We start from the raw sequence: 22,283 nt of genomic DNA, 5'->3' as shown, positions 1-22,283 counted from the left end.
GGCAGGCAGCGAACACCAGGGCTGGGCTGGGGGTTTTTCCTTGGCTTCATTCTGGGCTCCTCAGTTCCACCTGTGCATAGAGCAGCTCCTGAGTGATGCTAAAACAAAAGCGAAACTGAGCTGAGGGAAACGCACTGCAGTCACACAGCTGTAGGAAATGGAGCTTTGTGGGAATTTCAGGCAAACAAGAAAAGAATGAGGAGGGAAACCTCACATCACGTGTAATTGTGGTTCTACGTGTCTTAACTAAGAAAAAAAATGAAGATAAGCAAAGCTTTAGCCGAAGCAAAGTCCTTCATTTGCCAAAGACCTGAACAGTATTAAAGATGTGCTCATGTGATGGGCCCTTCCTCTGGCATTGCAGATCAAAGAGTACGAGAAGCTGGACTCCGAGGAGGAGCGCCTGAGCAGGAGCCGCCAGATCTACGACACGTACATCATGAAGGAGCTGCTCTCCTGCTCCCACGTGCGTAGCCCTCCGTGCCGAGAGCGATCCCAACCCGTGCCAAAGTGCCAGCAGAGCCAGCACAGGGCCACATCTCCTCCAAACAAAGCTGTTGCTCAGTGAATGCTTAGATGTTGCGCTGGGAGATGTGGTTTAGTGGGAAATATTGGTGGTGGGTGCACGGTTGGACTGGATGGTCTTAGAGGTCTTTTCCAACCTTGGTGATTCTATGAACCCCTTGGCGTGCTCTCAACTAAAAGAAAAGTTGGGAGCATGATTTACATTGCATTATGTGCATTTTTTCTTATGTTTAGAAGGACGGCAGCTCTGTGACCTTAAAGGAAACATTTCCAACTGTTTGAAATCTTTCTCTGTCTTCTTTTCCCAAAGCCTTTCTCCAAACAAGCTGTAGATCACGTACAAACACATTTATCCAAGAAGCAAGTGCCAGCCAGCCTTTTCCAGGTGAGCTTCAGTCTGTTGACATTTCTTTCACTTATTTGACAGTAAGAGACGTTGTGCATGGAGACAAATGTGTTCTTACAGAGACAGAATCCAAAGGTACTGCTGAATGTTCTCTGTGATAGCAATACCAGAATGTTTCTCTCAGCTGAACAAAAATTATAAATTACTGTTCTTTCCTCCATTTGAATATAGAAAAAAGTGCTATTCTGGCCCACTTTCTGAGTTATTAATCTCCAGTGGTTTTATTTAGTTTAGAAAATAAAGGAGTGAGACGTGAAATACTTTTTGTATTGTTGCACTGCAATCCAGATCGACAAAAAACAAGAAATTCAGATTTGTGCTCATTTTTGTAGCTAAGTTCACAGTTTGTTTGTGCAGATAATAAACCTCACCCATCATGGGAGTGTTCACAAGCTCACACTTCTTTGATGTCAATCTTTGTGAATATTGCCCCTGCCTGGTTGTTTTTACTGCTCAGTGAACTGTTTTTAACGTGGCAATTAGGTGAAGTGACAAACTGATACCTACATTGCTTGAGTTACAGCTCCCTGCTAATTGGGTTGGGATTTGAGATCTCTGTGTGCTGGCACACAATGTGAGGAAGCACTTCTGCTTGGACGAAGTCATTTGGGAGCTGAAGGTGCTTCCATACTCAGGAGAGAAGGGCAGAGGATGGGCCCAGCAGCTCTGGGCAGTGCAGAGCAGGGAGGAGATCTGTGCTGTGATGGCTTTGCACTTGTTAGCCATTTATAGGGGCTGCATGCAGGGATCGTTCAGCTCTCCCCAAGGGGAACACAGTGTTTTCTAGCTGGTGACAATATTTTGTGTTTCACTTCAGGGCACCTGTTCAGGTTCCTAAAGTTCAATGAAGCTGAAATGCTTGCCTCAGCTTTATCCAGGGAAAACATAGGAAGTGCTGCTGCTGCACAGGGCTGTGTGCAGTGGGTGCAGAGAGCTCTTCATCTGTCTGGGATTAGGGTTGCTGAGATTGGTGAGAGCTGCAGGGAGCCAGCTCCAAACCTCAGTGTGCCAGCTGTGTGTGAGAGGTGGTGATGCATGCCCAGCTCATCATATGCTTACATTTATGTGTGCCTCTTCATCCTTTGTAGCCATATATAGAAGAGATCTGCGATAGCCTCCGAGGGAAAATATTCCAAAAATTTATGGAAAGGTATGGACATGAGCTCTATTATGTGAACTTTCCATCTGCCATAGTAGAAGTTCAGATCCCTTAAGTGTTGCTGCAAAATAAGCTGAATGTGCTTAGTAACCTTCATTTAATCGTTAGTTAGCACACCTTACAAACGACTCCATAGAACTGTTATTCCTTATTTTGAAAATAAAGACTAAATTATTTATGTGGAAATGGGAGACTGCTTTTTGGCAGCAGCTTGTGCTGCTTATTTATGTTTTTCCTACGTTAAGTTAAAAATGAGTTGAAAACGTTCCTTGGGGGGATGCAGAGGTTCATTAACATAAATTGAGCTGCCTCTTTTTGCTTTTAATTACATTTCCCTTTATGCCATTTGATTGTTGGTTAGTTCCAAAGTTAGTCTCGTTGTTTCCAAAAATGAACATTGACATCTGCAGCGATGCTCTGAGCTGATCGCTTTCTCTTACAGGGATGTAGGAGATGAGAGATGCACTGCCCAGTAGTGGTTTTTGTGGAGGGGGTGGGATTATGGTTGCCTAAAAGCAGGCCTGTGTTGGTGAATGTCACAGCACACCGCATTGCACATCTCCTTTTCAGTATCAGAGTCTCAATGCTTTCTATGATACTTTACACAGGAGTCTCAGATAACTTTTAAACTTCTTTTCTACAGTGACAAGTTTACTAGATTCTGTCAATGGAAAAATGTAGAGCTAAATATTCATGTAAGTACTTACACATATATTTATCTTGTCAAAGGCTGACGCGGGGAAGAGAATGTTCAGTTTTGAATCCTGCTTCTCAAAAGGCCTTATCAAGTACAGGGAGTGTTACTGATACGCTGCTCTATTCTTAGGCATGCAGCCCTTGCAGTTCCGTTTGGACATCCCTTCTGCCTGCCCTGAGCTGACAGCTTTGGGATTGCTGTGAGAGCTGCAAGAAGCTGAGCTGCTCCAATTGTTTCCCCCTCTGAGTCCCACTGCAGCTGCAGCACTGTCCCAGCACTGCCCTCAGCCTTTCTTTGGCCTCAACCATTGTCCCTCCGCAGTGCTCCTTTGTGGCTGTGTAGGAGCAGCATCCTCTGCTGCAGCTCTGTATGAGTGAGGCCATCAGCCTTTAGCCAGTGCAGGCTCAGGGCTCCTGTAGTACTTAACACAGTGATGCCTGCAAGTACACTAAAATGCAAAGAATAAAGAGCTCCTTTTCCCAAAACAGTAAATGCAATCTGAATGACAACAGTTAAGCCTCTTGCTGAAATAATAAAGTCTTCCTTTTTTTTTTTTTCCTCCTGCTTACAGCTGACCATGAATGACTTTAGTGTACATAGAATAATTGGAAGAGGGGGATTTGGTGAAGTGTACGGTTGCAGAAAAGCAGACACTGGAAAAATGTGAGTATATGCACATGCTTTAAAGATAGCTGTGAACTCTGATCTGTGCAAGGAAATCCTTCTGGTTACTTCACACAGAATCACTGCAAAGCAGCATTGCATGGCTACGTATTTCCTTCTAATTAAATTTGATCCCCAGAGGTTCTGATTCCTGGATCATCGTTCAGCTTCGTTTGCTGTTTGATCCTGCTGTGTGCCATGCAGCAGGGCTCCAGGCTAGCACCACTCGTAAGCATATCCCTCATTTAAATGTTCCTGTCAAAATCAACGGAGGCTGCACACGTGTTTAAAATTAAGTGTGTGCTTAAATGATTTCCTGGCCCAGCACCTCACAGTGCCAAATGATGTTTGTATGAAGACATGGTGATGGTGTGAGGTGTTACCCCCCATCTGCTGAAGGTCCTGGTACCTCATTGGTGCTCACGGAGCACTGGAGGATGGCAGAGGAACACGGACCACAGCACTGCTCTCAATCTGCAGGGTCATCCCTGGGCAGAGGCTGCATGTGCTATTCTACATTTGTGTAATTGCATAAGTTTCTGCCCTGATGGGTCCATGTTTCCCTGGGAAAAGCAGTGATGCTTGCATTTGGAAGAATGCAGTTCAGGGTCGGATTTTGTTTAACAGAGCTCTCAGTGGGAACTGCAAGATCTTTTTCTGGTCCCACCATTCATATGCTTGTCCTAATCAACAGATTTCAGTTTCCAGGCATAAGCGTCCCATAATGCCCTGCTTTGAATGTCTGGGCATTGATTTAACAAACTGTTCTCAATATGTTTTTTTTTTTCCCCTTTCCATCTTGCTCTTAACAAATTGCTCCTAACAATTATAGCCCAGGGACCATCTTTACATGTTTCTATCCTACCCAAGCATGGTATGTTTGGAGTGCCACGTCCGCAGTTACTGCTGGCTTCACTGGTGTGTGTGTGTTCTGCATCTCAATAATAATAAAGTTCTGAGCTATTAACCAGTGGAAGGCATCTTACTGTTACCATCGCGCTCAGTATTTTTGCAGTGACCTCCAGTACTGATATTAATACTGCTACTAACTATACTGTCTTTATTCTTGCTTTGGTACCTTTTTTTTGTCCTTATACAATCCATTAATTTGTCCATGTACAAAAATGTATGTTTTATTCAACTTGAGCCACACTGAGTAGGCATCTGCCCAGACAGGTCGTTCTCCCATTCCCAGCCATGTTCACATCCAGGTTTTGCTATGGCTGGAGGTAGGCAAGCCTCAGGACTAGCAGGGGAAGCAAAGGCCAGCTTTCTCAGGTCTAAATAGTGCAGAAAGGCCAAGTGCGGGGAAGCCAGGCTCTCCCAGATTCGAAGCTAGATGAGGTTCAGCTTCTGGGTAGAGGTTTGGTTTAGTTCTTTCTTAATCCAAACCTGTTTGCCCGTCCCCAATCCAGATCCCGACCACTCTAGATGGCTGCCTCTGCTGCGCTTACTGCCTGCAAGGAGCTTGGGAAGCCAGCCCACAAGGTAAACGCCATCGGTGTTCACTAACCCACAGACACACCTGAGGCTTTTTCACGTCACCTCCTTCTAGGGCGTGTAGCTAGGGGCCAGATCCAGCTGAAGGAGCAGCTGGAAGGAGAGGGAGAGCAGACGCTGGGGTGAGGATGAGAGGAGGATTCCAGCCGTCCGCATGGAGCTCAGCGAAGGGCAGCGTGTGAGGCGTTATTTATAGGCAGCGCCTGCCTGCTCAGCAGGAGCACGTGCTGCAAATGCGTTCCCCGTTTTAGAAACCCAGATGCCAGCCTGCTTGCTCGCACTCTCCCCACTCACACACAACACGTGCATGGCGATCATGGCCTGCGATGCGAGATCCGAGCCTGGCTTACACACAGTGGCCTCATCCTAAAACCCACAGCAGCCCAGCGCTAGGGGTCTCCTGTGGAAGAACACTCCTGTCCTCCTCCACTGTCAGACTTTGGGCCCAGAGCATCGCAGCCTCCTCCTGTTTGGCAGTTGTGAGGGTAACGTGCTTTTTGCAGCAAAGCATCACTCATTTTTATAGCACAGGTTGCAGAAGGTGATTAAAAAGCTTTCCTATACATTCCTTTGGAGTAGAGAACACATTTTAAGCATACATATCTGTGAAACTCTGTGTGCACTCAAGATACTGTTTTTCTGGTGGAATTTAAACTGCCAGGATCACATGGAACCGTGAGAGGGTCTCTGTAACTTAATTCATACTGCAAATCCTTGCTTGTAGCTATCGCTAACTGGATATGTGATATGTAATGCCTGTGGTTGTTTGGCACAGAATTGTCTGTTGAAGCACGTTTGTCTGTTAGGAGGCTTCTGTTGGAAACGTTTTAATTCTGTGAGATTTCAGAGCTGTTTTTGTTTGGCCATGACGCTTGGTACTGATGCTTTTAGTACTGGGTTGAAGTGTTTGAATTAAAGAGCCTGCTTGCAGGATACATTAACGAAGCATTGTGTAACTGCAAGTTAATCATACTGAATATAGGAGGAAATCTTTTCTGGTTCTTGTTCTGAATGGTTATTATTTTCAGGTATGCAATGAAATGTTTAGATAAGAAGAGAATCAAGATGAAGCAAGGAGAAACATTAGCCTTAAATGAAAGAATTATGCTGTCTCTCGTCAGTACGGGAGTAAGTATCATTATTCCTTTTTATTTTTGCATTATGACTGCTACGTGTAAAACATGTTCCAGCAGTTTATCTTTGTGAGATGTGAGAGTTAACCTACCCTCACCCTGAGCCCTCCCCACTAATTCCAGCAGTGTGGCTGAAGTCAGAATGGATTTACTTGCTTGCTGCTCAGGTACTCAAGGAGGTTCCCATTGCTCTGCTAATTCTCTCTCTCACTTAATCCTCTCAGCGTATCAATACTCATCTTTCACGTATTTGTACTTGAAATATTCCCAGCACGTTATTCTGCCTTGTAAACAACATTTCCTTTTCTGCTGTGGTTGCAGAATGGAGAACACGAGATGCTCTTTCAGAGACAAAACTTCATTTATAGTTCTCCCTCCTTTCCCTGTGGCTCCAGTGTTATCCAACAAGTTCAATATCCAATGTCCATTTAATTGTTTTATTTACATGAGCTGTGTTGCTGTAGAGGTGTAAAACTAAGCCTGCCCATCTAGCTACGAGCCTGTCTAAAATGAACTGTGCTGAGAGCAGGCTTCAGGGTGCCAGAACCTTCCAGCATGCTGTCCTCGTTAAGCAGAATTGCAATCAGCTTGTGTCACCATGGTTACGTGTGATGTTGGTAAAAAGGTTAATTTTCCTCATAACGGTTGCGTATGAATTCAGTGTTTGGTTCTCAGTTCAGTGCAAATACAGCCCCTTGTTGCAGCCTGCTTGAAGGAAGGAATGAGGAGGAACTGCATGCGATTCCCTTGTGGACTTGCAGGACAGCAGGTGTGCAAACACCGTGGTGCCTGCAGTGCAAGGCTGCTGCTTGAGCTCGCAAGACAGCGCAGAGGAAATGCTCTGAGATGAGATCTGCGTTTTGTGGAGATTATTTAAATCCTGATTTAGGCTCTGCATTATCCAGAAGGATTAGCAAATGCTGATCCCTCCCTTTTTTTTTTTTTTGAAATTTCACTTGTGGTGCACTAAGCATTGTTTAATGCAAGCCCAGTGTCCTTGCTGTCCTCTACCAGCCCCAGGAGCCTCCAGGTGGGTGTATCCCTGAATTCTTGTGCATGTAGTTGGGTAAGTGCTCCAGGACAGAAGCCTGCCAGCCAGAGCTCTTCTGCTGTCAGGTGATGAATCCAGGGATGAATTGCAGCTTGTACAGCAGTGTCAGGAGTCCAAGAAGGTGGAATTCTGCTGTGGAGGCTAGATAAGAAACCTAGGCAAATTAGTAATCACTGTCTTACTGACCTCAATTTGTGACTCGTTTGGTCCGGTGCTGAATGTGAATTTTTGTGTCTGAAGATTGAAACAGAAGAGGCTGCTGGTGCTGCAGCTCGTTGGCTGATGTGATGCCTCGCTAGTCACATAGCAGCAGCAGAGCAAGAAGAACCATTTGTTGTTCTGTTAGGGCTCATCAGCTCATTAGTGGGACTTCTGCATTCTGCAAGAGCTTGAAAAGAGAGGCTTCAGACAAAATGTCATCCATTCAGGTTAGCTACACCTGCTGACGCAAGAAATGCTGGAGCAGTTTGAATATGCAGGATGGAATAGCTTTGAAAATGGCAGAATGAGGTGATTCATTCTGTGTCTGGCTGCAGGCTGCTGGGTTTGATGGCGCCTGCCTTCCCCGTGGCAGCTCTGTGCTTCATCTTGGCACAATTAGTCATATAATGGGGAATCCAGATGTCTGCAGAACACACAGTAACAGCTGTGCAGATTACACAGATGTCTGTGTAATCATTTTAGTGAGCCCACCTCAGATTTTGGCACTCACAGTTCCTTCTTGAACAGAGAGCTCCCCAGTCCAATGCATCGGGACAGCTTTGTGCTTTGCAGGGCACGGGAGCTGCCTGGTGAACGTTGCAGGGCAGGAATGTTCTTCCTTGGGTTTGTGTGTACTGATGGCTTTAGGAGCCTTGGTTATGCTCAAAATGGAGTCTGCCCCAAAGCTTATTGGGACCCCTGTGGGGTTCTGGGGTTTCCACCAAACCATGGGCAGTTCCTTTTGTGTGAGGAATGTCTGTAATGGCACTTGTACCAATGTTTCTCTCTGTTAAACAATGAGAGGAGAGCCGTTAAATGAGGAATACTTACACCACAATGAGTGATGCACTGCGTTTACACTCGCAGATTTAATGTATTCCATTAAAATCTGGGCATGTTGTCTGCTGGGATAGAAACACCCTTGGTGTGTGTTATGGCATTTAGATGTTGCCACTAAATCCTCTTGGATGGTTTGATTGCTGCAAGACTTTAAGCCTGTTTGGGTGCGTGTTTGAATGATCACAGTGGCTCAGAAAACTCAAGCTTTTGTTCCAAAACTTCGTTTGTAGCTGCAGTAGTGCAGTTTGGGGGAATATGGTGCTTAGAAGAAGTCATGCCTATTAGCTGCCACATTGCCTTGCAGCCCAAGGCCACCATGTAGTGCTGCTGCTGAACTGGGAAGCAGAAAGCTTCTGTGAAAGAGTGCTAGAGCTTTCACTATCAGTGCTGCAGTCATTAGCACATGTCAAAGTTATATTAGGTCATGCTGGTGCTTCCTGCATGGTGCTGTGTCTTCCTGCCAGCGTCTGGGCTTTGGGCCTTCAGATGTTGGATTTATGGCCCAGTCCATGTGTTTGGAGAGCACAGCCCCCTGTAGGGTTTGTTGTAGGATACAGATCTGGCTTTGTATGGCCTTAGGGAACGCCAACGAACTAACAGCCATCCTATAAACGAGCTGCTTGCACCATTGCCTTAATGAACAGGGGAGGGTTTCAGCTTTCTGCCCTGGTTCTTTAGCGTGTGCATTTGTACAGGTGACTGACAGTAAGATGTTGATCCAGCTATACTGCTTATAGCTGCACGTGTTAAACATCAATGGGGAAGTGCTGAAAAGCATCAGGAAGTGGGATGCAGCCCACTGTCCCTCCCTGCACCTGGCTGAACCCATGCCCTGTGAACCTGACTGCAGGGCTGTGCGTGGTGCTGAGCTTGCTGTTCTTGCTTCCCCTGCGTTACATACGAGACAAGAGTTGTGATTTCCTTCCTGGTGTATTTCTGTTCCTTTTACTCATCTGCTGCAAACGCTGCCAGGAGCTGAAGGGCTCGGTGGGTGTCAGGGCTCAGTGCTGTGCAGGCTGCACCAGTGCATGGGTGAGGACATGGTTCCCTTTCCTTTGGGATTCTGACTGCTGGGAGTCCTTGAAATCGTGGGAATGGGAAATGGTGTGCAGCCTTTAACTTCGTGGGAACAGCATTACCTTCCCTTTACTTTAATGTGTATTTCATGTTAATTGAGCACAAACTGGGGGAAATGCTTCTAGAATACCTCTGCCTTCTGTGGCTGGAAGTGTTTGGAAGATGGTAATGCCAGCTGCATTTTGTCATTCTTTGGCTCCTAGCAGCTTTTTAACTTTCATATTGAAATGAGAGAGCAAAAGCTTAAGATCTCTAAACCTTGAGCAAAGCATCACAGTACCCAGATTAGTAAACAAATTGCTTTAGAAAATCATGATGACTATTGGCAAATATCACAGGAGAGCATCACGTTTACTTGTGGCTTCTGTGATTAGTAATGTGTTCATCACCTGATGTGAACCCTTTGCTCCTTTCCTTCTAGGACTGCCCTTTCATAGTGTGTATGACCTATGCCTTCCACACCCCTGACAAACTTTGTTTCATTCTGGACCTGATGAATGGTAAGCAAGGCTAAATGGAGATGGTGATGGTATTACAGAAATGTTGGCAGGAGGAGTGGCTGAGATCACGAGGAGAATGAGGGGAAAATACACTGAGCTGCAAAACATCAGCCTGTGAGCAGGAGGGGTCAGCAGACCTGGAGCAGGAAATGCAGAACGCAGGTTGAAAAATCTCCTTTGCTCTGTAACATTAACAGATTTAAACAGATATCATGGAAACTGGTAGGCTGAAAGGCTGGAAAGTGAGCAGAGCTCAGGTCCTGCAAGGGATACAGACTGGTTTTGGTGTTTTCTGTGAGGATTCTCATGAAAATCACAGCGATGTGTCAAACTCGAGGTGATTCAAATCTGTGGTGTGTTCAGAAAGAGTTTTCTGGGGAGGTTGGGTGTGTTGGTGGTGTGCAGTCGCTCACCCAGTGACGTTGCATTGTGGCTGTTCTTTGATGAGGAAGGTGTGAAGACATCCCAGCATGAATGTGCTTAGGCTAATTAGTTCAGTTCACCACTGAACTGCATATACAACTGCATTTCTCTGGCTCTGGTAATCCCTTGCACTAAGACTCAGTTGCTGGATTAGCTGAAAGCAGATGTGAATACACAGCTTCTGAAATGGAGCTTCAGATGAATCCCTTTTATTTACTGACTCTCTGAGGTATTTTGGGGTCTGGTCCCTTTGTGTTCCTCAGCGTATTAGAATCCACAGAGTGCCCCCCGTATCACAGTCTGCCAGTGAGACCAGGTTTGACAGCTCTCAATTCTCCCACTTTCAGGAGGAGATTTGCACTACCACCTCTCCCAGCACGGAGTGTTTTCTGAAAAAGAAATGAGGTTTTATGCTACTGAAATCATCCTGGGCTTAGAACACATGCACAATCGCTTCGTTGTATACCGAGACCTAAAGGTAATGGTTGACACAGGGACTGCACTCACACAGGGGTTGCTACATAGCAGCAAACAGAGTGCAGAGAAGGATCTTATCTGAAATCTCTTCTTGAGAAGGATATAAATTGTTTATGGCTGGCTAAATTTTCTCATAATGCTTCAGCAAACTGCACTCTCATCCTGCTTAGCAGGCCTCGGGGATGCTTCCTTGGTGCCAGAATGAATCCCGTGCAGTGTTATTCATCTCACGTCTTAATGATGCTATTAATTCAAGGAGTGTACTCGATGTCTGAGAGCCCTGATAGAGGAGCGTGTGTGACGGGAGCCTTGTCTGTTTTATTCTCTTCTGTTATGCTTCAGCACTTTGTAACGTCCCAGTGAAGGTGATGGTAGTGCTCTGCTGGGATGTGGGTTTTATCTGGGAAGTGTCAGTTGCATTCAGTTTGTAATTCCATCAGCTGAGAAATACCAAGCAGTAACCTTTCTGTGTTCATGCGTTTGTAGCCTGCAAATATCTTGCTGGATGAACACGGGCACGTGAGGATATCAGATCTGGGGCTGGCCTGTGATTTCTCCAAAAAGAAGCCACACGCAAGTGTGTAAGTATTACATATGGGAGCTCTTCTGCACAGTCATTGCTAAATAAACTCTTTGTGTGTCTTCAGTATTTAATGTTGCCTAAAAGGAAAAAATAACACTTGCGTGGCACGGGCTCCATACCACAGCTGAGATGGGGACTCTTAATGGGGCTTTCAGGCTCTTCTTCTGCACAGTTGTAGCAGCTGCTGTGTAGGCATGGCTGGAAGATGACACATCATTTCAGGATGATTCATTGTTCAGAGAAGATAAGAAACTGAGTTGAAGTACAGGATTGTTTTAATTGTCCTGAGTGGACAATTAAATATTCTGAAGCTGATGGAAAAACAGGGTTTGTTCTGCCTGTTTTTTGGGTTTTTGTTAGAACTGAAGGCAGGCTGTGTTTCTGCTCCTTGGCATCAGGTTGTAACTGGGGCCTGAATTTCTTGTGTTGCCTTGGATTACCTGGAGTATTTTGTTTGTAGGTCCCTCATTTGCCCCAGTTTAGCCTCAGAAATTATGCAGAAAAGGAAAAGTTCATCCTGTCGTATCTCAAAAGATGTGCAGCTCAGTAGCTTCTTTAAAAAGCTCTTATTTTCCTGTTGGCAGAGGGTGAGAGCATGCATAAGAATGTACAGCCAAAGTAAAACAAACAAATAAATAAATGAAAACACATTTAAAATTAGGCCATCCTACTGAAAAAAAGACAGTCTTTTTGCTGGCTTGGTTGCAATCAGCATCTTGTTTCCTTCTGCTCCACAGAGGTACCCATGGATACATGGCTCCAGAGGTGCTGCAGAAGGGAACGGCGTACGACAGCAGTGCGGACTGGTTCTCATTAGGCTGCATGCTCTTCAAACTTCTGAGAGGGTGAGTGAAGTTTCAAGTCACGTATGCTTATTTCTTTTAGCATGGGCCTTGTTGCCTGTTCTTTATATTACTAGCATCTTTTAGCTAAAATAACTTGCATTATGCTGAAGCTGGAGAGCCCATTCTTGAGTCAGTGGCAACGGCATTACTTTTACCTGTTCCCAAGCCAACTTGCCATCCTTGCAAATGAGAACACATCTGCACCTGAGATTAAAATAGGGGTTTTTTTGCTTCTAAACTAAGCGAAACTCCAACCCTGCTTCCTGTAATAGATACAGGTTTGGGGCAGTGAGAAAGGTAGGAGCTCCCATCTGCTTTTTTGATCTCTACTGATAGACCGTTTGCTCAACTGTTGGCCATGGTATTTTGGATGGTAAGTTACTCGTTGCTGAAATGTACCAACTGCTTTGTCAAATTAGGGAGTTCGCTGTGTGCTTAAGGTCTTCTGTTAAGGTGAATATTTTTCACCTATGATGCTCGGTCCTTCCTCTTGTTTCTAGATAAGTTGTATTTCAGCTTCCCTTTCGAGCGGCGTGGGCACGGGGCTCAGGACATCCGCTGGCTCTGGTGTGGTTCCTCTTGCATGTAACTCGAGGTGGTTGATGAGAGAACCAGCACCAGAACCAGCACTCCCTCTCACCACAGGCACTGGGCTGGAAAGTGGGGAGAGCTCAGTGCTGTGATTGCTCCTGGAGGTGGTCAGCCAGAAGCCAGAGTGTTTCGTGCTACAATCTATCCTTCTTAATCTGTTCTGAAGCCAATTAAGCAACTCACATCCCAAAACAAGGCTTGGGCATGTGATACTGTTTCTTGGGGGTTTAAGAAGTTTAATCTGGCAGAAAATCCTGCCCACAAATCCACAGTGAATCATTTGTTTCCCTGATCTGCTCCGAACCTCATCCAAGCAAGCAGGGCTATCTGTTACTCATTTTCTCATGCCTTGTTACCTATCACGACTGAAAACAAAACCGAGGTGTGCCGTGTCCATCAGGTCACTCATCAGAAATGAGAGGTAATGCTTGAGTAGCTGGTGCCCGGCTGAACCAGTTTGCCATGCTGCAGCACAGCGCTTTGTGACAGTTAACTGAGGTATTGATGGGTAAATGACATTTTAGTCCTGAAAAACAGCATTCCCACCCATTGGAGACAGCTAAGGAATCAGGAATATATATCCTAAATCCAATGAAAACATCTCAGTCTGAGAATGCTCTGCTTTCTTTCATGTTGCTATTTAAGTACTGCATGCTAAATCTGTAATAGTCGGAGGGCTAAAAGGAAAAAGGCAAATTCAAAACCAGAATGCTAAAGCAGGAAATGGATAAAGCTGGTAATTTACCACACGCCATCAAATGCCTTCCCAGTCACTACTGTTATGGTGATTATCTTCTGTTTTGTCTACTTTAAGATCTTGCTTCATTTTTTCCCAAGTAGATCAGCGGTGAGTTCTGTAGGTCGTGCAGATCAGTGTGTTTAGATAGTGCTGTGGCAATAGCTTTGCTCTGGTTAGATGGAGCAGTTCTTTATTTTGGGAAGCACAGATGTGATCGGAAAGGAGGGGTTTGAAACAGCATCTTTGAAATGGATTTGTTGGATTGTTCTGCAGGCCAGGATTGGTGAGGTGGAGGAATGGGACTGAAAAGGATGCTACGCTCTTTCCTGGGGTGGCCACAGCTGCAATAAGCTGATATGTTACGGCTTTGCATTCATGAGTGCTTTTTCTTATTTCTACAGTCACAGTCCTTTCAGACAGCACAAAACCAAAGATAAGCACGAGATCGACCGGATGACGCTCACCGTGGTAAGGGTCCTGGTGACAGATGCAGTTACATTCCTCTTGTTTTCTAAACACCCATTTCCTCTAAAAGAGGAGCTGTACAGCCTCCTTTCTGAGAAAGCGTTTACACATGGAAGAGCTGTTTACAAACACTGACAAAGCAAGCTGCTCTCCTGTGTGCCGCAAGCAGAGCGCAGCCCTCCTGTAACCAAATGTGTCTTTCCGTGTCATAGAATGTGGAGTTGCCAGATTCCTTTTCTCCTGAACTAAAATCCCTTTTGGAGGGGCTCCTGCAGCGGGACGTTAGCAAGAGGCTTGGATGCCAGGGGAGAAGGTAGGTGTGGAGTTCTTGTACCACAGCCATTTCAGTTTCCTTTGGTTCGGTCAGTTTGGTTTTGGGTAATTTCCATCATTAAAGACTTTTTTCCCTCCCCCCAAGTTCTCTGCAGTCATACTTATGTTGGCTTATCAAAAGCAGCTGCTTACTTTGCCATAAAGTTAGTATAATATTTACTGGAGTGGAGTAAGTTGTTATTTAGAAGTGATGTATGTGATCTGACATTAGAAGAGAATTGTTTGCTGTTCAGAATCGTGGAATACTATAGAAGAACCAGGTTGATGGTTTGCCAGAGCTACAGCACTGTTGCCAATGTTTCCACATCAAAGTCTGTTGTTTGTATAGGGACACTTTTTTTCTTTTTTGAAAGAGAAAGCATTTTGCTGCTTATTTCAACTAGTGGAAATGCTTGACCTTTGAAGGCTTTGGATTTCTCAACTCCTTTTGATTTGAAAGCCCCTTCATTTTATTGACTGGAGTTATTTTTATTTTGCAGTGCACAAGAAGTAAAAGAACATCCTTTCTTCAAAGGGATTGATTGGCAGCAAGTATATTTACAAAAGGTAAAGGGCTGAGAAACTGTAAGTTATTTGTTAAAGCAGTAAACATGCCATGTGCCTGAACGGTCAATGCATAGAACACTCAGTATTGCTGTCCCCAGAACAGGTACTTGCTTGCACAAGTGCATGCATTTAAATAACATCCATTAATTGGTCTTGACATTATGCTGCTTTTTCTTTCTAGTATCCTCCCCCATTGATTCCTCCCCGAGGAGAAGTAAATGCAGCAGATGCTTTCGATATTGGGTCGTTTGATGAAGAGGACACTAAAGGCATTAAGGTATACAGCTTTAAAGGATAGGTGAAGAATGGCACTTTGTTCTCCTATCCTTCTTATGTGTGCATGCTTCTCAATGTACAAGGGACTGTCTTCAAGTTTTAAAGGTAATCCATGCTCCTATCAAGTGGTAGCATGGGCTGGTTGGCTGTGGGTTTTCATTCTAATTTGCCAAGTCCTTGTGTTGTAAATGCAGCTTGGCTGAGGTCTGCTTTCCTGCTTGAAGCTTTACTGTGATGAAGCAGGTAGTCCAAATGGGCTGACAGCTTTTGGGAATCAGTCAGTTTTGCAAGGATATGTAATAGTTTTAAGCTTTAGAAAAGTGGTAGAAGAGATCAGAAGAGAAGAGGTAGAAGAGATTCAGCTTCTGATACTGTTCAAAATCTAATGGAAATAACACCAAAGGAAAAACCTGCAGCAAAAGCTGCTGTGCCCTCTCCTCTCATAGCTCCCTTGGGGCTGTCCCTCATGGGCTTTGCCATGTGTTCCCCAGCAGCCCAAACGTTGTTCTTATTATTGCAGAAGTGAGTCAGGAGAGAAACAAACCTGATAAGCAAAAAAGCCACATGAGCTGCTCACTGCCTAAAAACAGATCCTGCCCGTCAGTGTCACCTGCTGCGATTGCAGGAGTTGGCACAGAAGTGATTTTACGTGTTTCAAGAGAAATGCAGAGCTCTGGGATGTTTCCTGCAATTCTGGAATGCTGTCATTCCTTCTACTGGGGTTTTTGTGTGTGTGAGGAGGAAGATTTTAATGCAGTGAGGCTTTTCGTTAACAGCAATTCACCGTTAAGAGAATACACCATTTGCATTTACACGATGATTGAATGTAAATATATGCCATGCACATCGAATGTAAATATAATGGGGCAGGTGAGTAGAGCTTTCAGTGAGAGCAAACCAAGCAAGCTTGGAGCAGGTGGCCTATTCTCACTATATAATGTAAAATCAAGTTAGTATCCATGCTTTCTCTTGTTGGCAGCTGCTTGTGCTGGGAGGTCAGGGATCAAAACACCTGAAAGCTGTGAACTGTTGGGGATAAGAATGGTAGAGCTGACTAAAATGTTGATTTCTTTTGTGTCGTTTTTCTCTTGCAAGTTGCTCGATAGTGACCAGGAGTTATATAAGAACTTCCCACTGGTAATATCGGAGCGTTGGCAGCAAGAAGTAGCAGAAACTGTTTATGATGCAGTGAATGCAGACACAGATAAAATTGAGGCCAGAAAAAGGGCTAAAAATAAGCAGCTTGGCCACGAGGAAGGTAATCTATCAAATACACTTCTCTACATCTTTTACTGCTAGATAGTAATTCATGTGTTTGAGTTCCACACAACAGACTCCTATATTACTGTCACTCACCAGGCATTGTTAGTATTCATGTAGTCAGTATCATATTCTTCAGACATTCCTTCATGTTTTGAAATGCTCTATGATGACATAATGTTTTGGAAAGCCTTTCTTAATATCTTTTAAAAATGATCATCTGCAGCCTTTCATCATTTTGTTTCGTGGTGCTTGCTCAGAAAGGGGTTGATTTCCTGACAGAGAAGTGGGGGAATAAAGCAGGAGGTCCTCCCAGCAAGAGGGAAGTGCACCACAAGGCTCTGAACTGTGGGTGGCAACGCGTAAATCTTTTAATAATAAGTCAGAGAGCTTTTTAAGGACCAGATTCAGTTCTTGGTTACCCCACTGCAATCTCATCAGCTTACGTAATTAAGTCAGAATTGGCTCCATGCGTGTGGAAAGCAAATTGAGTCACCGCGCTCGGGGCTTTCATCGACGCAGCACATGTGTAGGGTGGCTTTGTTTTGCCTCCTGACGTTTCCTCTTTCGATAGATTACGCCCTTGGGAAGGACTGCATTATGCACGGGTACATGCTGAAGCTGGGGAACCCATTCTTGACTCAGTGGCAGCGGCGTTACTTTTACCTCTTCCCAAACCGACTTGAATGGCGGGGAGAAGGAGAGTCACGGGTGAGTGGGGGCACATGGGGGGGCAGCAGCTCCCTGGGTATGGAGGCACGTGGGAGCTGGGGCAGATGGAGAGCTCACACTCACACCTGCATCCCTGGAAGGAGAGTTTTGTCCGAGCGGATTTCAGCTCAGGATGACTTCCCTTGAGTTTCAGTTCAGTCAACAGGTAGTTGCAGTGCATTGAGGAAACATCAAGTTGACTCGAGAGCCCTGTTTGCTTTGTTTTGTGATGTTTTTAAGGAATTTGGTAGTTCACGGTGTTGTTTCTCATTTAGGTCCTCTGGACTATTTATACAAAAAAACATAGACTGGTAAGGCCATGACTGCTATAGCATTTTGTTTCAAAGAAAATGCTATAGTAACCTTAGCTTAGTCCAGCTGTGACCGTGTGGTAGGCAGATCATCTGTATGTGTAGTGAAGTAGGGGATTAGAACTTGGGGATGTTCTCATCTTACGGTCTATGGGGAGAGCTTTGCTGCAAACTGCCCTGTGTTTGCTTCTTTCTAAGTATACGTGGTGCTTCAGTATTCCCTCTCAGGTTTTTGATGTAGTCAATAAAGTTGCCTTCTTTCTTTTCTTTTAAACAGCAGTAATACTTGGAAAAATATGTAAAATGATTTGCAACTCTCTGGAGAGAAAACAGTGAATATTTTGTTTGTAGACCCACCTATTTGTAAATTCTTATTTCATGCTGTCATTACTGGCTTTTTGAGCTCGCATTTTGTTGTCTCTGTTTAAGCAACCAAACCCCCTTGCTAAACCTTTCTCTCACCTTGCAACCTATTTTTAATCCATGACTCAGCCTTCAGAAGTAAAGGATGTTTGGTATGACAATGCTGTTATGTTAGTAAATGGCTGTTAGTGTTCATAACTTCATTCATGGATATAGGCCGGAAAAATTGACCGTTGGCTTTATTTGATGGGCAGTGGTTTTCTTCAAATAATCTCCTGCTTTATTTTTGCAAACACTACAGCAAAACCTCCTGACAATGGAACAAATAGTGTCTGTTGAAGAAACGCAGATTAAAGATAAGAAATGCATCCTGCTGAGAATTAAAGGAGGAAAGCAGTTTGTCCTGCAGTGTGAGGTGAGTCTCGTGTTTTTCGGTAGCTGTTAATCAGGTGGCTTACATGGGATAGAATGACTGAACATTTTTTCACGTCCTCCTGTTGTCCGTTGCTTAAGTGTAGTTTTTTGTAGCAAACCTCATCCTAAAGGAACTAGCAAGTTGTAGATTGGAAAGTAGGAAACCTGCAGCTGTACTAGCGTGCATCAGTGGATTTCAGTGCAACTTGGGCCAGAAAGAGCTGAGTTTCGTAAGTAAAAGCTTCAGAACTTCTCAACCCCTCTGGGGCAATGGAGGAGCAAAGGGCTGCGTGTTTTCAGTATCCAGAGTTACTCATTGCTTCAGAAAATCGGAGTAAGCTGCTCTAAGCGTTGCCTAAAAGAGAAGACGGTGTTGGCAGGTTTACTACCAAGTGCCAAACGAGTTCTGTATCTCTTTCAGAGCGACCCAGAATTTGTTCAGTGGAAGAAAGAGCTGACAGAAGCTTTCACTGAGGCTCAGAGGTTGCTGCGCCGGGCGCCCAAGTTCCTCAATAAATCTCGCTCCACAGTCGTAGAGCTCTCCAAGCCGCCGCTCAGCCACAGGAATAGCAATGGTCTGTAGGAGGGGGAGAGAACAAATCTCGCTTAGGGAAAGCGCTGCGTGAACATGTTGAGTTTCACAGAATCCTTATGAATTACTTTGTGCAGCCCTGGAAGTGGGATGTGCTCAGAAGAGGAAGAATTAGATGTTTACAGCATGGGGTAATGTCAGAACTCTGACTCTGGAGGTGGTGAAGTCTGGAACAACGGCAAGTGAATTCATGCTCCTAGCAGAGGTGGAAACCCTCAAACGTAGAGGCTGCATTTTGCTCCCATGCATTCCTGCGCCCTGGCGGTGCCCGGAATGGTCCGTTACGCTGGAACTACTGATGGAAGGAAGCTGTTGTCCCTGCAATACCCTTGTTTGGTGCATACCAAGCCTGGAAACTGCAATGGTTACTGCTAGCTAGGGTTACACGTGTGTGTAACACCGAAGAACCCCTCAACTTTGGAAGGAGCTGCAGACTTGCCCTGTTGGATCACCTTTAATCTGTCGTGTTGCCATGTCCTTCCCAGCCATTACTGCTGACTCTATAATAACCTTTCTCCATACTGCTGATGATCAACAGTGTGACTCTTATGCACTTCAGAGTACTGAATTCTAACTGTCCTGTGGTTTAAATGTTATTGCTACTTCATGGAAACGTTGAACTCAGATTATTCACTTGGTTTGTTGTACTCACTAAATAGTAGCTACCACCATTTTGCTTCTTCTACGTATATGCAGTACTATAACTGACACAATAGAGTAATAATTGGTGAAGAGGAATTTATGGTAGCTTCATCTAGTGCTCTGTTGTATAAACTGACTGTTTTAGCACAGTTTTTAAAGAGCAGATTCCTTTTGACAAGTTTACAGCGAACATAAAGACAGTTCTTTTCCATTTCAGGTCAACTGCACTTTTTAAAAATTAAAAAAAAAAAAAAGAAAAAAAAAAAAGAAATTATTCAAATCCAATGCATTCTAGTGCATGTACTGGGTGAAAAGGCCTGGGGACCTCGGTACGTATTCCGGATGGCTCTTCACTTATGGGACGTGTGGATCTTCTCTGTTGTGCACCACACATGGCAGGTGTGTGCTTGTAGCATAGCTAGCCCAGGTGCTCCCTGCAGCCGAGCTCAGGAGGTCCGTGTGTGCAGCACACGGCTCGGATGGCAACTGGATTTTTACTTTTCTTTCCTAGAGAAATCAAAACGTCCACGTTGAAAACAGTCTGGGAAAGCTGAGGATGGAACGTAGCAAATGAGCTGATCAAATGGCAGATCCGCCCGAACGCTGCTCGAGACATCGGTCGTGTCATGTGGAAACTCTTAACTTGACAAAATGAAGATAGAATCTCTAATTGTTAGGCAACTCGAAGCGTATGGTGGCCGCCTCTCCCTGGTCGCTGTGGTGTCGCGGCTGAGTTTGAGCTTTTTTTCCTCTTTTCTTGCCATAGAAATCACTTTCTGCCCTGTCACAGCTCTCACAGTACCTGCAGGTGGTGGGAAATGCCTCTGTAAGGGAGGCTCCTGTGCCCTTGCATGAGAGGGAGCCCCTCACTGCTGCCATGTTCCCATGGAAGGAGTGGTGCCCTTGGGAGGGGATCCCTGAGAGCCAGGCGGTCTCTTGGTGCGTGTTTTTTCCCATTTATTTTTTGAGTTACCCTGTGAAAGGAGTACAGAATTCACCAAGCTTGCTGGTAAGAGATGCTTAACATCTCGGCATCCTCAGGAAGGAGCAATGCTGGTATTTACCCATGGTTGGGATGGAGAATTCCCATCATGCTGGCACTAACAGCACACTGGGTATCACGACGTTCTTCCCCCAGTGCCATGCATGTTTCTTATTGGGTTGGAAAGAAAACTCCAAACAAGATCAACTCTACTCTCAGCTTTCCCATAGCTCATTCGTATTGCCTCAGTTCATCACGGGTCCCATTCAGCTCCTCTGGGCACTTCCCAGACGCAGTGCAGCAGAGCTGTGCCAGCAGGGGAGCGCTGCCCCAGCACCACTTTGGCACCCACTGACACCACAGCTGTCAGCAGGAGTGCTTGGCATTGATGTCTGTGGGCGTTTGCACAGAGCATGGCGTTGCTCACTGAGGACGTGAGGAGCAGTGCTGCTTTGTATGCATGGTGACCACGGTATGGCTCATTTCCTTTTGTTTTTTTTCAAGTTCAGGGAAGTAAAGATAAAAGAAACCAGAGCTTCGGGCATCAGCAGAGCGAGGCGAATGATTAAGCACAGGTTTTTTTTAACAATTAGTCTGACAGTCCCTTTAAAAAATGATCCAGACTTAGGAGGACTTAGGCACGCAGGGAATAGCTGCTTACATTGCAGCACTGAGAGATGCTAGATAAACCACGGCGGGCGCTCGCTGACGTACCCACATGCCTCCAGCACCGCAGGGGTCGTCTGTCGTTCTCTGGCTCTGATTGTGTGAGCTGATAGCATGGAGGCATTGGGCTGTGAGGTGGCTGCAGGGTTTGGATGTGTGCTTGCTGCAGGTTTGGACTCAGGGGCTTTGATGGCAGACTGTCGGTGTGTCCCAGTGCTGCTGGCATAAGATGGGCAGTTCTCTCCAAACGGAGTGGGTATTTTGTGCATGCATGGGACTGCTGAAGGGACTGCCCCACATCACCAAGTGTGGGTGCAGGAGGGGCTGTCATGCAGTGTACAGTGGGAAGTAAATAGTTGTCGCCGTGTCTATTGATGTAAGGAAGGAGATTCCTGTTCTGCACATGGGAAACCTGAAAAACGTATTTTGAAAAAGCATAGTATTAATTTTAATATTGTAAAAAAAAAAAAAGAAAAAAAGAAAAAAAAGAAAAGAAATAAATAAGGAAAATATCTAAAATATACGGAGAACATATGTATATCCAAACATCTGAGGAATTCCGAGATGATCTACTTTTGTTTCCTGTTGATTTCTATTATCCGTGGTGTACATATCGTGTGGATCGAATACTGTTGTTAAATTGTATTTTTATTTTGTGTTAAACGAATCACCACAGACTCAGCTTTATTTTGTTTATGTAAAGGTCGCTCTGCTCTGTCGGTATAAAACCAAGAAGTCTATTTTAACAAAAAAAAAAAAGAAAAAAAAAGAAAAGAAAGAAAGAAAGCATTTTATATTATTTATTAAATACGCGTTCCTCCAACTTCTGACATTCCACAGCACTGCTCCGTGTGCACGGCTGGCTGCAGAGCAGCAGGGCCCTGTAGGCAGGAGCTGTCAGCTTTATTCTGTTTTTCACATCCAGGTCTGACTGCTTTCAGTGCCACCACCCTGCATGGCGTTGTCTCTGAGCGCAACGACTGCAGAACATCTCAGATATCCTTTCCAACCACACTGGTAGCTGTAATTCCCCCTTTTATCTCTCTGTTAATCTCTGCTGGGTTGAACCAGAACTGATGGCCCGAGAAGAGGCTGTTCGGATGGCGAAAAGGCTTATTAATTGCAAGGTTTAATGAGGGAGCCCGGAGAGACTGTAGGGTACTGGGGAAGGGGAGGTGAGCATCAGCTCAGAGCTGTTTGTGCTGTGCTGGGTCGGTGTTGGCGCAGAGCAGCGGAGCAGATCCTCAGTGCTGTTGGTGGCTGGGATGGGCAGCGGGCCGTGTGCTGGGAGCAGTGCTTTGGGACGGGGCTG

General features: G+C 45.1%; 1 protein-coding gene across 3 annotated transcripts in view; it reads left to right on the top strand.

Moving 5' to 3' along the window:
- GRK3 (G protein-coupled receptor kinase 3) overlaps positions 1–21,745 on the top strand; it is a 44,421-nt gene extending 22,676 nt beyond the window's left edge. For 2 of the 3 annotated variants that reach the window (XM_048963930.1, XM_048963931.1), the window contains exons 4-21: positions 365–466; positions 836–910; positions 2,020–2,081; positions 2,734–2,785; positions 3,359–3,450; positions 5,979–6,078; positions 9,674–9,752; positions 10,523–10,653; positions 11,139–11,233; positions 11,973–12,080; positions 13,812–13,878; positions 14,088–14,188; positions 14,688–14,754; positions 14,936–15,031; positions 16,126–16,288; positions 16,865–17,001; positions 17,977–18,090; positions 18,511–21,745. In XM_048963930.1, the coding sequence (XP_048819887.1) occupies positions 365–466; positions 836–910; positions 2,020–2,081; positions 2,734–2,785; positions 3,359–3,450; positions 5,979–6,078; positions 9,674–9,752; positions 10,523–10,653; positions 11,139–11,233; positions 11,973–12,080; positions 13,812–13,878; positions 14,088–14,188; positions 14,688–14,754; positions 14,936–15,031; positions 16,126–16,288; positions 16,865–17,001; positions 17,977–18,090; positions 18,511–18,672 (1,803 nt within the window). In that variant the 3' untranslated portion in view covers positions 18,673–21,745. The remainder of the gene's footprint in view (positions 1–364; positions 467–835; positions 911–2,019; positions 2,082–2,733; positions 2,786–3,358; positions 3,451–5,978; positions 6,079–9,673; positions 9,753–10,522; positions 10,654–11,138; positions 11,234–11,972; positions 12,081–13,811; positions 13,879–14,087; positions 14,189–14,687; positions 14,755–14,935; positions 15,032–16,125; positions 16,289–16,864; positions 17,002–17,976; positions 18,091–18,510) is intronic. The other variant, XR_007380306.1, reaches the window with a different exon arrangement.
- Positions 21,746–22,283: the final 538 nt, after the last annotated feature.

The sequence above is a fragment of the Lagopus muta genome, chromosome 17, assembly GCF_023343835.1.
Source record: "Lagopus muta isolate bLagMut1 chromosome 17, bLagMut1 primary, whole genome shotgun sequence".
NCBI classification, from domain to species: Eukaryota; Metazoa; Chordata; class Aves; order Galliformes; family Phasianidae; genus Lagopus; species Lagopus muta.
The sequence above is the reverse complement of the archived record's forward strand: the minus strand, read 5'-3'. Positions and strand labels throughout refer to the sequence as shown.